At 39.3% G+C, this 16,804-nt stretch overlaps 2 protein-coding genes across 2 annotated transcripts; both read right to left on the bottom strand.

The window, feature by feature from the left end:
* Window positions 1-3,415: 3,415 nt before the first annotated feature.
* LOC138893741 (uncharacterized) lies at window positions 3,416-5,396 on the bottom strand. Its single transcript, XM_070178399.1, has 4 exons — window positions 5,155-5,396; window positions 4,128-4,518; window positions 3,890-4,014; window positions 3,416-3,746 (listed from the first exon to the last, which is right to left on the bottom strand). Exons 1-4 carry the CDS (start codon window positions 5,394-5,396, stop codon window positions 3,416-3,418), a joined length of 1,089 nt encoding a protein of 362 aa, XP_070034500.1.
* Window positions 5,397-6,058: 662 nt separating this feature from the next.
* LOC138893740 (uncharacterized) lies at window positions 6,059-6,508 on the bottom strand. The gene has a single exon (XM_070178398.1). The coding sequence runs from the start codon at window positions 6,506-6,508 to the stop codon at window positions 6,059-6,061; it is 450 nt and encodes a 149-aa protein (XP_070034499.1).
* Between the last annotated feature and the right edge of the window lie 10,296 nt (window positions 6,509-16,804).

Genomic DNA, 16,804 nt, shown 5'->3' with positions numbered 1-16,804 from the left:
GCTCAATCTTGGAGCTTAATATGGGAAGGATATGAAGTTGTAACAGGAATTATTTACTTTTGCATTTTGAGTCCTCTATTTTTCAGAAAGTAACCAGTTTTGATACTCACAAACCGGGCGGAGCTAGAGACCAAGGCGAGGGTTCGGCCGAACCCAACAACTTTAGTCTAAACTTTATATTTATCTTAAAAAATCTATTTAATAAGTACAAATTATTAATTTAGAATTCAGTAATTTAACATAGCTAATATTTTGAATTCATAGCACCGTCTCTGCTCACAAATAAGCAAACTCCACCCAATTAGTAATGTAAATTTCATTCTTGTCTTTCGAGGAAAATGAACATCAAACATGCTAATGAAGTCCCATATGAATCTCTATTTGTCTATACTTAATGAGGTCTGAATCTGAAACGTTTTGGTGTCAGCTATTAAGGAACAAATAAGTTATTCAACGTTCATATGATTCATATATTTTAATTTTATAGAAATTTTGTTATTCGGCACATTGCACTAAAAAATAAGATAACAAATTAAATTTTGTTAAATTAATATATGTCACAATAAGCTTTTGACTTAACTCACACCCCAAAAGCTAGCTCGAAGGGAGGAGGACTCTCAAAGCGTTATAAAGAGACCAGGTATCACATTCCGGTCTGACGTGGGATTCATTTCATTCATGAATATGAAATTAATGTGCTCAAATAAATCAGAATATAATTTCAAAAGAATATTATATTTTTTAATGTTATCCAATGTGCAGGGTCCAATACTAGTTCTCTACTTCTCTTAGAAAACTTTATAATGAAAGTGTGACACAATGTATTTATTTGCAGAAAAATTAAGCTCCTTATCAATTGGCCCAACAATCCATCAGAAAATGGCCCACGTTTGAAGTCCTTACCTGATATGGCCCAGGTTGTACCTAATCCAAAAATTATTTTTCACCAGTTAGCCCACCCCATTTAATTATTTTTTTCTTTTCTTCGCTCTTCTTCTCTAAGGAGACATGACTTTGCACCCCAAATTCTTTTACCATTATATTTATTTTTCAATTCTCCTTCCAGATTCAAAACTAATAACCACGATTTAGATGAGAAGAAAAAATACTACGTAAAATAATTATTTCTTTTTAGAGTCATATAAAGATCACTTCCTTCATTGGAATGGAGAGAATTGTAAGGTTCACTTGGTAAGTTGTTAGATTATCAAACTAGAAAAAAGATGTTGGCATTCTCTTAGTCTTTTCCTCATTCCACAAGTAATTTTAATCTCAGTGGTTGATTAAAAACTTGAAAAATGGAAGTCACCATTACAGGTCGTTCGAAGCTTCAATTTCAGTAATTGAATTTTTCGCTTTGTTAGTTGTTTGGATTGGGTATTGTCCTAATTGACTAGAATCATCAAGGGAAGTTCAAAACTCAAATTTGAAGTGATTTAAAGTAGATTTAAGCTAGATTTGAGTTAAATTTAAGAAGATATCCAAGGAAGAAGAAGAACTCGTGAAACTCCATTGATAGAATTCATTTGTATAATAGTGTATAATATTATATAAGTAGTATATAAATACCTCTTACACATTATTAATACAAGGTTGATACTACTACTTCTTCTATATACATCTTTATCTCTGTCATATGACTTCAAACTTTGTAATATTTTCTTTCGTGTCACTCCCATCGTGTGGAGATTTATGTAATGACCCGGTCGGTCGTTTTGAGTATTATAGTCCCGTTCCCCTATTTATTTCTTATTTTATGTTTGTTGTTATGTGACTTGTCGAAGTAGTTGGTTTGGTTTCAGGGATATTTCAGAATGAATTGGGACACTTAGTCCCAAAGTTGGAAGTCTAAGTTGAAATAGTTGATCGGATATTGACATATGTGTAAATGACTCAAAAATAGAGTTTTAATAGTTGTGATAGCTCCGTATGATGATTTTGAACTTAGAAGTGTGTCCGGATATTGATTTGGAGGTCCGTAGGTCATTTTGGCTAGAATTGACGAAAGTTGAAAAGTTGAGAAGTTTGACTGAGAGTTGACTTTGTTATTTCAGCGCTCGTATTTTGATCCCGGAAGTTGAAATAGGTCCGATGTGTCATTTATGTCTTGTGTGCAAAATTTGAGGCCAATCGGAATTGATTTGGGGTGTTTCAGCATTGTTATTAGAAGTTGGAAGTTCAATAGTTCATTAGGCTTGAAATGTGGTGCGATATGAGTTTTTGATGTTGTTTGATGTGATTTGAGGATTCAGCTAAGTTTGTATGATGTTTTAGGATGCGTGGGTATGTTTGGATGGGGTCCCGGGGGCCTCGGGTAAGATTCAGATTGATTGCAGATTGAGTTTGGTCTTGTTGAGCTGCATAATTTATGGTGTCTGGTTTCCTTATACGCGTTCGTGAGAGTGGTCTCTTATTCGCGAAGTGTATCTGGGTGATTGGTGAAGATTGTTCTTTGCGTTCATAAAGAAGGCCACGCGTTCGCGAAGGTCTAGGGAGTATGTGCTTCGCGATCACGAGTGGGGACTCGCGTTCGCGGGAGATGGGTTGCGTTCGCGTAGGGGTTGGTTCAGTGGTCATCGTGTTCGCGAGTGAGATCTCGCGTTCGCATAAGAGGATTTTTTGCAGCTGAGGATTTTGCGCTTCGCGAACGCAAGGCACCTTCCGTGTTCGCGAAGAAGGGCATCTGGGCAGCCGTATATTATTTCAAAATCGAGGGTTTTGACCCATTACAGAAAAAAATAAAAATTTCAAAAATATGCATTTGTGATAAATCATTTGTGAGAAATGCAGTTGTTCAAAATATGTGATGATGCATAAAGCAAATAATTTTGTCGAATCAGAGACCGTGACAGGCTTTGAGACATCGCGACCTTCTCAACTTGGAATTTTGAGGACCCTCCTCAAAATTCTGCCCCAGTTTAAATGCATACTCTCGACAATATACTTCTTGGCGATCCTTGACATAATGAGATTGATAAAATTCGAAATCTTGCCCAGTTCCTCACTGTGGAGGGGAATGAAGATTTTATTATGATGTGACCAAACCCACATGGGAATCAGGTCAAGCATAGTTCAGGTTACATCAAAGAGAAAGTGCAAACATGATCTTAAGCATAATATCTCTTGACTGCGTCCGAATTGATAGATTTTTGGCCATATTTCTCCATCAATCTCTGCGAGTATAAGTTCTCCTCCTGTCAGTACTCAGTGAACCTTGTAAGGGCCTTGCCAATTAGGTGAGAATTTCCTTTTTGCTTCGTCCTGATGCGGGAAGATCCGTTTGAACACCAATTACCGCGGTGTGAATTGCCTTGATCTAACCTTTTTTTTTGAAATCCCTTGCCATTATTTTCTGGTAGAGTTGACCATGACACACTGTGTTCATCCTCTTACCGTCAATGAGAGCCAGTTGCTCTTACCGACTCCATATCCATTCCGCATCGCTGAGCTCAGCTTCCTGTATAATTCTTAGGGAAGGAATCTCCACCTCGGCAGGTATAACAACTTCAGTACCGTAGACCAGTAGATAGGGGGTTGCCACAGTTGATGTACGAACTGTGGTTCGGTACCTAAGCAAAGCAAATGGTAGCTTCTCATGCCATTGCTTGTAGTTGTCAACCATATTCCTTAATATCTTCTTGATGTTCTTATTGGCGGCTTCCATGGATCCATTCATTTGCGGCCTGTATGCTGTAGAATTCTGGTGCTTGATCTTGAATGTTTCACACATGGCTTTCATCAGATCACTGTTGATATTGGAAGCATTGTCAGTAATGATCGAAAAACAATACGATCCCGAACGAAATCTGCTACGACCTTCTTAGTCACAACTTTGTAGGAAGCGGCTTCAACCTATTTTGTGAAATAATCTATAGCTACCAAAATAAACCTGTGTCCGTTTGAAGCAGCGGATTCAATTGGTCCGATGACATCCATGTCCCAGGTAGAGAAAGGCCAGGGTGAACTCGTTGCATTGAGTTCGTTGGGTGGCACATGTATCATATCAGCATGTACCTGACATTGGTGGCACTTCTGTACACACTTGATGCAATTTGTCTCCATAGTCATCCAGAATACGCTACCCTTAATATCTTCTTGGCCAGAACAAAACCATTAATGTGAGGTACGCAAGTTCCGGCGTGTATTTCTTTAATAAATCTAGATGCCTCCTTGGCATCGACACATCGCAGCAATCCCAAATCAAGTGTCCTTCTATACAGAATTCCTCCGCTTTGAAAGAAATGGTTGGCCAATCTTCGAAGCGTGCGCTTATGAGTGTGTGTGGCATTTTCTGGGTATTCTCCTTTCTCTAAATACTCCTTAATATCGTGAAACCATGGATTTCCATCGAACTCTTCTTCAACATGAGCACAATAAGCTGGCTGTTTATGAATCTCTATCGGGATAGGATCAATGAAATTATTGTCTGGATATTGTATCATGGAGGACAAGGTGGCCAGCGCATCTGCGAACTCGTTCTGAATCCTCGGAACGTGCTTGAATTTTATCTTTCTGAACCTTTTGATCAAATCTTGCACACAATGCAGGTATGGCAATATTTTAGTGTTTTTGGTATCCCATTCTCCTAGTACTTGGTATACCAATAGATCTGAATCTCCGATTACCAACAACTCCTAAACATTCATGTCGATGGCCAATCTGCGTCCCAAGATGTAAGCCTCATATTCTGCCATATTGTTGGTGCATGGGAACCTGAGCTTTGCGGATACCGGATAATGTTGACCGGTTTCTGATACTAAAACAACTCCGATGCCCACTCCCTTGAAGTTTGAGGCTCCGTCGAAAAATATCCTCCAACCATCATTTGTTTCTGCAATATCTTCACCTATAAATGACACTTCTTCGTCGGGAAAATACGTTTACAGTGGTTCGTATTCTCCATCTACGGGTTTTTCTGCTAGGTGATCGATCAATACTTGCCCCTTGACCTCCTTCTGAGTCACATAGATGATGTCAAACTCACTTAGCGATATCTTCCACTTTTCTAACTTACCCGTAGGCATGAGTTTCTGAAAGATGCATTTCAGTGGATCCATCCTTGATATGAGATATGTAGTATATGCACAAAAATAATGTCTCAACTTCTGGGCTATCCATGTCAAAGCAAAATAGGTACGTTCCAACAAAGAGTACCGGGCTTCGTAAGGTGTGAAAGTTTTACTCAGATAATATATCATATGCTCTTTTCTCCCGGTTTCATCATGTTGCCCCAGGATGCAACCAAAGGATCCATCCAGCACAGACAGGTACAACAACAAAGGTCTTCTTGGCTCTGGCAGGACCAACACGGGCGGCTTAGACAAGTACTCCTTGATTTTATCGAAAGCCTTTTGACATTCTTCAGTCCAGCTCATCACAACATCTTTCCTCAGCATTTTGAAGATCAGCTCACATATCACCGTTGAGGCATTGACTACGCTATAAAATGGATGATATAATTGAGGCATCCCAGAAAACTCATCACATCCTTCTTGTTCTTTGGCGGTGGCAAGTCCTGAATAGCTTTGATTTTTGACGGGTCTAGCTCAATACCACGGCGGCTGATGATGAAGCCTAGCAACTTCCCAGTAGGGACTCCGAAAGCACATTTTGCAGGATTTAACTTCAAATTGTATTTTTGAAGCCGGTCGAAAACTTCCTCGGGTCTGCTATGTGATCCGAACTTCTCTTAGATGTGATGATAATATCATCCACATACACCTCTATTTCCTTGTGTATCATGTCGTGGAAAAGAGTCATCATGGCCCTCATGTAGGTAGCCCCAATGTTCTTCAAAATGAATGGCATCATTTTGTAATAATATATCATCCATGCATGATAAAGGTTGTCTTTTCGACATCCTCTTCGTCCATCCAAATATGGTGGTATCCTGCGAAGCAATCCACAAATTATTAGAGTTCATGCTTGGCATAGTTGTCGATTAGTATGTGTATGTTAGGCAATGGAAAATCATCCTTAGGGCTTGCTCTATTCAGATCTTGATAATCAACACACACTCTAACCATTCCATCCTTCTTTAGAACTGGCACAATGTTGGCTAGCCAGGTTGGTACTCAACCACTCGAAGGACCTTGGCTTTGATTTGCTTGGTAACCTCTTCCTTTATCTTCAGACTCATATCTGGCTTGAATTTCCTAAGCTTCTGCTTTACCATCTGGCACATGGGGTTGGTAGGTAGCTTGTAAGCTACTATGGATGTGCTTAACCCAGTCATGTCGTCGTAGGACCATGTGAAAATATCCTCATATTCCTTTAGGAATCTGATGTATTCTTCCTTTTCTGATGGCAATAGATGAATGCTAATGCGATTTTCCTTAACTGTTTCAGAATTTTCTAAGTTAACTACCTCAGTTTCTTCCAAATTGGACTTTGGTTTGTTCTCAAAGTTCTCTACTTCTTTGATAATTTTCTCAGGTATTATATCATCTTCTAAATCCTCTAAATCACTTTCCTTATATTGCGTTGTCTCATTACATGTCACAGTCATAGGTTCATCAGGATATGTAATAATTATGCTGAAAAGAACGTAGAAAGATAATAATAAATAAATGAAAACAATAGTGCATTAATAAAACTTAAAATTGTCAACAAGTACGACTCGATGTCTCGAGTAGTTATTTCAAAACAAAATACTGAAAATATCTTAAATTCCCAAAACAATTTAAAAATAAATCATGCTAATTCTGACAAGGCTACCAAAGTACTCGGTGAGCCCGGGATGGTGCGACAGTCCAGTTCTTAAGAATGACTCTTTTTCCCTCTGTCTAAATGGTAAGGTCTTCCTCCTCCTCCTCCTCCTCTAAAATTGCATTGCAGTCCATATCTTCCTCGTCCAGAAACAACTTCCTCATACCGGCCAAATCCTTGTCTTCCTCGGATCCCTAGATTACATCAGTCTGGCAGATATTGTGAATAGTAAGCATGCCAATTACTATCCCTGGGTTGCAATGCTTTGTTGTGACTCAACCCCTCCAGTAGTAGCTTATCTTCGTGGAAAGTAATCTTGTGGCTCTCCAGTACCTGTCTTACCATATTGGCCATCTCCTCGTTAGTGATACCGGTAGGCACATAAGCTTCACTTAATACCTTTATCAAGGCATTCTTGTGTGCATTTGAATTTTGCAACAACGACGAGATGGATATCTGGGCAGTAGTCTTGTTCAAGTGATCAACAACAGAGTATTCCCTTTCCTGTACCTTCCTCCAACGATCGTCAGTGCCTGTGTCCATGACATGTGGCTTAGATATGGTCTCTTTGCTTATTCTTCCAAGATTCACAGGTGTATAAACTCTGCCAGTTCTGGTCATACCTTGCGCAACACCTGCCTCTTCTATCTTGGCTTTCCCTTTTCTTCTCGCCTCCGCCACATAATCCCATGGAACAACATCATACTTATAGGATGGTGTTAGGGCTACCATCATAGTGAAAGGCGTAGCTACCTCGACCTAAAATGATGCATGGGTTTGCACCACAATCAGTGAGAGGGTGACAAGAGATGTTTTAGGAGCATCCCCCTCTTGAATGAGTCTGATGGATCCCTCCTGATCCCATTTCTCATCAGTTTCTATCACATTCACTCCCTCGCCCCTATGATCAGGGAAAGGGTTATTACGGGCATTTGGCGTGGCTTCCCTTTCTTGTATAATGTTGGTGTCGATTAGTTTCTGAATCTTGTCCTTCAATATACAGCATTCCTCAATGGTATGAACCTTCATGCCTGAATGGTAGGCACAAGTTTTGTTGGGGTTAACCCACTAGGAAGGGTTCTTAATAGCAGTAACAGGAATGTGGGTGACGTAACTAGCGACCTTTAGTCTCACATACAGCTGGTCTATGGGTTCAACGATTGGGGTGTATTGTTTGGGAGCTTTGCAGTCAAAGTTTGGTCATTGCTTTGGGTAGGTTTGGTAGGCGGGAGGAGGTGAATGGTAATATGCAGGTTGGGTATTATAGGTATGGTAGGTGGTGGCAGTTATTGGTATTTTGAAGGTGAGGGTTGATATGTGGGTGGAGGTGTTTGATATGTAAGGGGAGACTTTAGGGCCTTGGGATACCATCACGTCACCCACTTATTTCTTCTTCGAGATACCTCCTGATTGCAAGGCTTTATTGGTGGCTTGCAGTGCCTCAAAATTAGTCACCATTTCGCTCTTGATTCCTTCTTCTATCCTTTCCCTTAACTTGATGATGTCTGAGAACTTGTTATTTTTTCTATAAGCATCAATCTTTCGTAATACTGCAGATCTTTGGCTCTGACAAAGAACTTGTTCATTTGTTCTTCTTCAAGTGGCGGCCTCACCTTGGCGGCCTCTGATCTTCAACGAGTAGCATATTCGTGGAAGGTTTCTGTTGGCTTCTTCTTGATGTTCTGGATATAGAAAATATATGGCGCGTTCTCTGTATTGAACCTGAATCTGTCCATGAAATCTGATGCCATGTTCACCCAATCTGCCCACTTCTTCAAATTCTGGCTGATGTACCAAGATAATACGTTCTGTAAAACTTCGCATGAACGGTTTCATGCAGATTTGTTCATTATTACCCACTCCTACAAGCTTGTCACAGTAGGTTCTCAGATGCACCTTATGATCACCAGTGCCATCAAACATCTAAGACTTGGGAGATTTGTAACCCTTTGACAGTTCTACATCTGGCTGGATGCACTAGTCTTCGTAGTTTAAACCTTCAACACCCTTCCCGCCTTCAACACTCTGGACTCTCACTGTTAGTTTCTTGAGTTCGTCTTCCATGTTTTGAATGAGCAGGTCCTTCTCGATTGGCTCAGGGATGTATAGGGTTTGTTGCGGGGTATGGGGTAAGGTTTCTACGTATATTGGGTTGCCTTGATGAGTTCCTGGAATTTGGGTATATGGGTGATCATTAATTGAAGTTTAAGGGGGGATTGGGTGTAAGTTGTGGTGCATTTTGAGGAGTGTGATAATTGGTGGTTTGTGGATACTGGGTCGGGTGATGGTGGTGTTGTTGAGGGGTTTGCACTGGTGATGGGTTAAGGTTTTTAGGAGGTGCGAGATTGTGATGCTGGTGCATTGTGGGAGGGTTTTGTGGAGCTATGGGTGGTGGATTTTGGTTTTAGGTGTTTTGCGGTGGTGTTTGGTTTTGAGTGGTTGTGTTTTGCTGGTTGATGTGAGAAACATTTGGAGTAAGGGAGAGGTTTGTGAGATTGAGGACCTTCTTAAGCTCACCATGTAGCTCCAAGATTTTCTGTTCCAAGCTTAGGACCAACTGATTTTGTCCTGGCGTACTTCTTCTATCCGAGGTTTCAACATTCTCTGCCATGGTAGCATTGTCATTTCAGTTACCACTTTGATCATCCACTTTCCCTTTGTCTTTGCCTTTGCTTTTCAGATCGCTAGGTGGAGGAGGAGGTGGGGGACCTCTGGATTTGGTGCGGTGTACCGATGATGCCAGAATGCACGAACCAACCTTTGGGAATGGGAATAATCAAAAGAAAGAAAAAAAACAAAAGGTAACCAAGTCAGTAAGATGAAGTAAAAGAGTGTCTGCAATACTTAAGCAGGTATCACGTAAGGTCATGCAATAATTCACATCCTAGTTTGGGGACCTCATTGTGCCTGAGGTAAGCCTAAGCAACACATAGACTTGAGAAAATTAATGCCACTGTTTGCCTTATTCCATTAATGCAAAAATAAGCCAAAACATTCTTTCACTAAATCGAAATAATAATTATAAAGTCACTAATGGCATTACGCCTTACTACATCGAAATTTAACGAAATCTATTCTAGAAAGTAGTAAAGAATTATTATCTCCTACTCTACTTGGTACCCGAAGGACCTTCTCCGTGATTGGCTCTTTTGACTCCATCAATCATATTTCCCAGATCGCGCATGTCAAGTAGCAAGTAAGCCTTTGCCAACCTCCCTCCTTCATTATCGTCCAAGCCTTGACAATCCGAAAGCCTTTTTCTCATCTTCCCCTCTAGTTCCATCAATCCTTGCTCTAGATACTCTAACCTCTCTGTTGACTTGTTGGCAATCTTCTTCCATTCTCTGATCTCTATCTTCACTTTATGTTGTTCCATATGCTTAGCTTCGGATTCGAACACTTTCTTACGTAGCCTCTTGTACTTCACCTGTGCCTCAGCCACCTCATCTATGATCCTATCTTTCAGATTGACCCTCGGTTTGATGTCCCCAACTATGTTGTTTTCCAACCATGAGAGATAGTAGTACATATGACCGGCGTGATACCTATCTGGCTCAATAGTCTCTCCCTCCACGATGATATTTTGGTCTCACATGTGTTGGGCTTCAAATTTGAATGGGATGACATATCATTTGCAGTCCTCTTTATACCAAACTATGTTGGAAACCCGAGGTATTACTTGTTTCCTCCCAGCTTGCCTCATTACCCTTATGGGAACGTAAAGGTAGATGCCTCGCAGCCCGATCAATACTAAATGAGTGGTTCCTTTGGACCTGATGATGAACTCACTACTAGGAAACCATTCAAACATCCAATGCACTTGCTTGTCTGTCAGATTGATAAAGAAACACACCCAGCCTAGAACATTTCCAGGCTTTGCAAACTTGTCTGGAATGAATGTCATCTTCTTTGGATGATGACTGGCTATGTAGTCATTCAATGGCCTGTGTAGAAGCTCCTGGAGAAAGTCACCCCTCTGGAAGTGTTCCAACAGCCAAACTTGTAGCAAAATATTACAACCCTCGAAATGTCCGAACCCATGCTTGCACCAATCCAACGCATGGTACATATCAGCTAAGATCATCAGAATGATAGTGTATTTCTGCCCCTCGATATCCTCCATTAAGGTCCTGGCGACCATGGCTAAGCGAGTATGAATTCTTCCCCCTTGCATTGGAAAGATCAACAAAGCCAAGAAGTAGACTATGAAGACATAGACCCGGCGATGCACCATTTGCTATGACCATAACGCTCATAGAGAAATTCAAAGGGGATATATGATTTCTTCAGGCAAACCAGTTTGTCGTTCTTCTTAAAATCCAGCATTTTCAGAAAGCCGTGTGGGGTACAATTTTTTGGGACCAATAGTCTTAGACTATCCCATGGTAACTTGGCGAAGCCCCCTATTTCTTCTAGGAGAGGAGTCATATCTATATTGCCAAACCAGAAAATAACTCTCTTTTCATCCTAGAACATGGTGGCAGTCTCTATCAGTCCCCTGTTTGGTTGAATGTTCAGCAAAGATGGTAGGTTACGCAATACTCTCCTCACATGGGTAACCCTCCTCACATGGTTTCTATCACATGGTGCAAGGTTGTTCCACCAGTCAATTAGCAGAGGCTAGATATTTTGGATCACACTGAATCTGGGATTTCGTGCTTCATTTTGTGCAAACAAATAGAAGTTAGCCCTTTCCCCCTCCAGATTCGACAGTTTACGCAATAATGATCAACATGTTGGCACATTTCTCCAAGTAATGCACATAATATGATGGTGTACTTTGAGATTATGGAAATCCCATTGGACTTTGGACAAGGTTCATCTAAGCAGGTCGATGCGTCAATGACGTCTTAATCCGAATTAGGTTTAGCATGATGCATGTACATTTCAAATCAGAGTATGGCTTCTAGAAAGGTCTACATTGATACCCTCAAGTGGAAAACTTGATAAGGAAAGGCACGGGACCGTCAAATGCACCGCTGATCAACTAGTCTACCGCGAATATATACCTTTCTGGTCTAAAAAGGGTATTTTTAGGAAAGCACGGACACTTATCAAGCGCTACTATGTTGATAATAAGCGCGAGTGAAGTATGATATTGAAAGCATGCTTTATGCAAAAATAGTAACACGTTGCCTGATATTTGCGTGATGAAAGTGCGTAAAAACAGTAAATAATATGAACAGGAGAAAGAAAAAGAAAAAGGAAAGACAAAAGAGAGAAGACAGTTTAACTCATGAAAATGTGCAGAAAGTAATTAAATGAAGCAAATGGGGAGATAGGGACGGAGAAGCATGATATATCAGTTATAAACAAAGATAAAGGAAATAGGGAGGGGACGTTCATGTCATTGCAGTTTAAGCAAATAAGAGAAAATAGGAAAGAGGGTGTATAGTAGTTTAAACAAATAAAGGGAAATGAGGGAGAGGATGTATATATCGTAGCAAGTTAGAAAAAATAAAGAAAAATAAGTGAAGGGATATACATGTCATCAAATAATACGTTAATGCACATAAGTCAACTTCATTATGGTAAGAGCCTAAGTTTATCCCCAGCAGAGTCGCCATGCTATCGCGCCCCATTTTCTCGCGAAAGCGGGTTTCGACATATGACAACTCTTTAAAAAGGGTATTAAAAGAGAAGAGTTGTCACCTAATGATTTTAAGGTGCGTTAGGGCACCTATTTGCAAATAACTATGTTTAATTAGTCTACGTCACCAAAGATCGGGTAAGGGCTCAAATTACCTCAAAGAGAAGTTGTTAGGCACTCTTCGAGGTCCACAACTATGGGTACCGGCCGAAGTTTATGCTATGTGGGATTATTGGATTATAAATTTCCTAAGTGATCATATAAGTGAGGGAAGACAAGGAAATTAAAGGTTCTATTATGAACAAGCGTAAAGAAAATCGGATAGTAATTAAACTATATAGATAATCAGTACAAGTCCTTAGAGGTTACAAGGCACAACTTAATTATTCTAAATTCAATAACTAAGTGCAAACAATAAACATATAAATGAGGGGGGATCCTATGTTTTTTAGCCTAAAGGATCACCCCATGCAACATAAATAATACTTCGCAACTCCCTTAGGGCAGGGGTTGCTCATATTATTCAGCGGGCACAAATTATCACCTCCTGCGACCCGATTACTATATTAAAGTTGTTTACCTAAGATCGCTCTAATTCAATTCTAGGTCGTATCCTATACGTGCACTACCCGTCCCATGCCTATGGTCTAGGAGGCTTTGGACCTACTATTTGGGTGGTTCTAGACTTTACTTAGGATGCTCAAAATGATAAAACTAGGTGCACATTCAAAATATATAGGACTTCACATAAAGACAATAAAGGACTCAAGTTAGACTCCACATATAAAGTACAAGTGCAGGCGGGCAGATTAGGCAGTAGACAGTTTCAGACGCATTAAAATCGTTAAGACCTATAGGCATGGTTTCTATATGATCCGAATTTTCAGTATCGTACAGGTAGTACTACAATTTTAGACAAATGAATTTGCAGATTAAAGGTATTATAACCATATAGGCATGATATCTAAATTGTTCGCACAATGAGGCAGTAGGACTGTTCGAAAGCTCAGAGTTAAAGACATTGATTTATAGACATGCTTCTTACACGAGTAACAACGTCCTATAGGTAGGATTTCTAACGGTTGACAACTGAACTTAATTTTATAGAACTTTATCCCTATAGGCATGTCATCTAGGTGGGACAATATAATGAAAGCAACAAAAGTTGTTGGTTAATTGATTAAAATCCTATAGTCATGATATCTAGATGAGCACTAGCGAAGGTATGTATTATTGCCTCCTATAGGCATGCTGTCCAATAATTAAGCAAGGCGTTTGATCCCTATGGACATGCTGTCTAAGAGCGCACCATAGTTTACATGGAAACAGGTATGACAATTACTTAAACTAACATGCTTTGAATAATGTACAAGTATTAGACAAGTTAAGTGAAGTGTGTGATTCCTATAGGCATGATTTCTATTAGTGTGTTGAATCAAAGCATGCCAAACAAATAGCAAACAAGGCAATTAAATCATATAGACATGTTTTCTACCCGTTCATGCAAGCATTAGAATACCCCAACCCCCTTTTTACTAATTTTCCCATAATTCAGTTTTACAAGCTATTACAGACCATTTTAAATAATTATAGGCCCAAATACAAATGTTGAATAACCCAGTAATACATCTGGGACTTCAAATAGGCTTAGGACTTCGGACAGCAGGCCCAGACTCCAAGTGCAGACAATATACTTCGAACTCCCAATACCAAAGGCAGGCCTAGCATACCAGGCCCAAACAATTACAGTAACTAAGCTAATAGGTGCCAAATTAGCCATATAGGTATAAAACTACTCATGGATTAACTTAAAACACTTAGTCTTTATAACTGAAAAGCTACAGTTTCAGCCAATATACAGGGCCATGCTAAGTTGAAAGGCATCAAAGACACATACAAGCAAGTAATCCAAAAAACAAGATTGACAAGATAAGATATTCATAAACTACCAAACCACTGCAAATAATGTTTCAAAACAAAACCAACTCAAAGAACTTCAGATAACAGCCTAGCAGAGTCCATAAACAAGATGAAGGTGGGGCATAATTTGGCAATCATACTTAGTTCTTAAAGTTATATCTAACATTAATTCCAACCAAAGCACATAGACAGGATCACATGAAATATTGACAAGTTCACAAGGCAGACTCATGCTTATATTTTCAGAAACAAAGTGAGAATGATAGGATTGACCATCACAAGCTAGAAAATAACCCCAATTAGAGTTTCACAATAAAATATGATCCAGAATCAGCCTAAATAACTTTAGACATAAAATTTTAACACGAGAATCTTGGAGAATCACAGACAAGAGCAAGTGAAATAACAGTTTTCACATGGAAGTTTCTAGCATGAGAGTCTTAGTGCAAGTATGATCTTAAATAGCATAACAAACATGCTGGTGAACGTGGTATGTAAAAATTCACTTAACTGGGCATGAGAAATTTTAACATTATCAGTCACAAAGGTTTAATAGCATCAGAACTCATAATAGACAAGAATATGTCAAATCCAGGTTAACAAGATTGGCATGCACTAGGGCTTGACCACATGTAGGAGAAGAAGCCAGATATTGAATTTTATCCTAGAATTCTTAGGCAGTATTAAAGAACAGAAGATTAAACAGGGCAGGGAACACACATTAGAGTTTATAAGTAGCAAGGAAAGCATGTTTGGCTGATAACATAGTCTGGCTACCAATATCCCCTGCTAAAATATTTTCGAGTTGATCCACTTTCACATGTAGAACACTCTTTTCCCGCTTAAGAGCGTCCTTATCCTGCTTCAAATTGTAGATAAGGTCAGCAACTTTAGGGTCAAGCTCATCATCATTTCATTATCAAAAATGGCATTGTTTACTCTGTCAAATAAGATCAAATCTTAATCATATCAATGTACAAAAAGAAAAAAATAGAAATGTGATAAAATCTAATATTTATCTTACCTTAGTATTAGAATACTTTAAAAATTGCCGACCAACATTGACTGGAGTTGTCGTTGTGAATTGGCTTGCAGCAATACGATAATGGCAGCTCTGTCTCGACCCACAAGACACACTTAACCCCTTCCCAAACAATTAGAAAGGAACAAGACAATACGTGTTGAGTATTGAGGATTATACTAACCAAATAAAATGAGTAACTTTCAAGTCAAGAATAGGGGTTGATTTAGTAAAGGCCACGTGATGACGTTTTGTCATCCATCCACCATTCGTCCCAATAAACTTAATACGTAGCTCATAAACCCTGAACCCTAACCCTAAACCCTAAACAACCAACCCTGATCAATAAATATCCTTAACAGTCGATTGTCAACTTTAAATGGCGTACTCAACTTATGTAATGACGCGATAGGTCATTTTGAGTTCTAGCTTCCCATTTTGCGACTTGAAACTTTATATAGCTTTATTCGATGATTTATGACTTACGTGCATTGTCCGTTATGTTTTTCAGAAAGTTTAAATGTGATTTTCAAAGAAATCCTCATTTTTTTAACTTGAAAAAGGTTACACTTGACTATGGTCAACATTGTAGGCAACAAACTCAGATCGATGTTTTGAAGATTTTAATAGGTTTGTATGATGATTTTGGACTTGTATGCATGCTTCGTTGGGGTCCCGAGTGAATCGAGGCAGTTTCGGCGGTTGTTGTAAAAAGTTAAAAATTTAAAGTTACGAACTTTGAAATCTTTGAGTTTTGATGTGTGATTCTGATTGTTGATGTTATTTAGGTATTTTGAGCTTAGGAGCGAGTTTGAATGAAGTTTATATACTTGTATAAGTGATAGGAGTGGGGCACGGGAAGCTCGGGTGGGTTTCAAATGCGACTAGTGGATCGCGAACGCGGATGGCGATGCCTTTGCAAACGTGAGGAGGCCTTCGCGAATGCATTGGTCAGCTTTCCAGTGCTTTTTGCAAACATGACAGGTGCTTTGAATGCGAAGAAATCAGACGCCCAGGTATTTAAGCCACGTTTCACAATTTTTGAGGCCTAGATCACAGATTGAGGAGATTTTAGAAGAGATTTTCATCCCAGCTTTATTGATTAGTAATTATTACCTAGTTTTGATTTATTTCCATGAGTACCCATATATTTTTACCCTTAAATCTAGTATTTGAAAGAGTATAAATTGGGGTTTTGGGAAAAAAACTTATGAGGGCTAATTTTGGGGATTTGAACCTCGAGTTGAGGTCCAATCTTGATACAAATTACATATTTGGACTTTGGGGAGAATGGATAAACGGGAATTGGTTTTAATTTCATATTTCGACCATATGGGCCCGGATTGACTTTTTGCTGACTAGGGTAGTTTCTAAAGATCGAACGTTTTTGATACTAGGGTAGTTTCTAAAGCTTGTTTTGACTTATTTGAATATTATTTTACTAGATTCGAGTTTTTTTGAAGCTTGTGCTAAAGGCAAATGGGTATTGGATATTTGATTTGGTTATGAAAAGAGGTACATATCATAGTTAAACTTGATTTGAGAGAATTTGTGTGACTGGTCAA

The sequence above is a fragment of the Nicotiana tomentosiformis genome, chromosome 6 (assembly GCF_000390325.3).
Source record: "Nicotiana tomentosiformis chromosome 6, ASM39032v3, whole genome shotgun sequence".
Classification (NCBI taxonomy): Eukaryota; Viridiplantae; Streptophyta; class Magnoliopsida; order Solanales; family Solanaceae; genus Nicotiana; species Nicotiana tomentosiformis.
This window is presented reverse-complemented; position numbering and strand designations above follow the sequence as displayed.

What these genes read in the sequence shown, in the direction of transcription:
- LOC138893741 (XM_070178399.1), bottom strand. Translation starts at nt 5,396, where the DNA reads ATGCTGAGGAAAGATGTTGTGATGAGCTGGACTGAAGAATGTCAAAAG. An exon ending in TTCACACCTTACGAAGCCCG is followed by an intron (nt 4,519 to 5,154) that starts GTACTCTTTGTT and finishes TTTGATCAAAAG; the next exon opens with GTTCAGAAAGATAAAATTCA. An exon ending in GCTGCTTCAAACGGACACAG is followed by an intron (nt 3,747 to 3,889) that starts GTTTATTTTGGT and finishes CAATATCAACAG; the next exon opens with TGATCTGATGAAAGCCATGT.
- LOC138893740 (XM_070178398.1), bottom strand. Translation starts at nt 6,508, where the DNA reads ATGACTGTGACATGTAATGAGACAACGCAATATAAGGAAAGTGATTTA.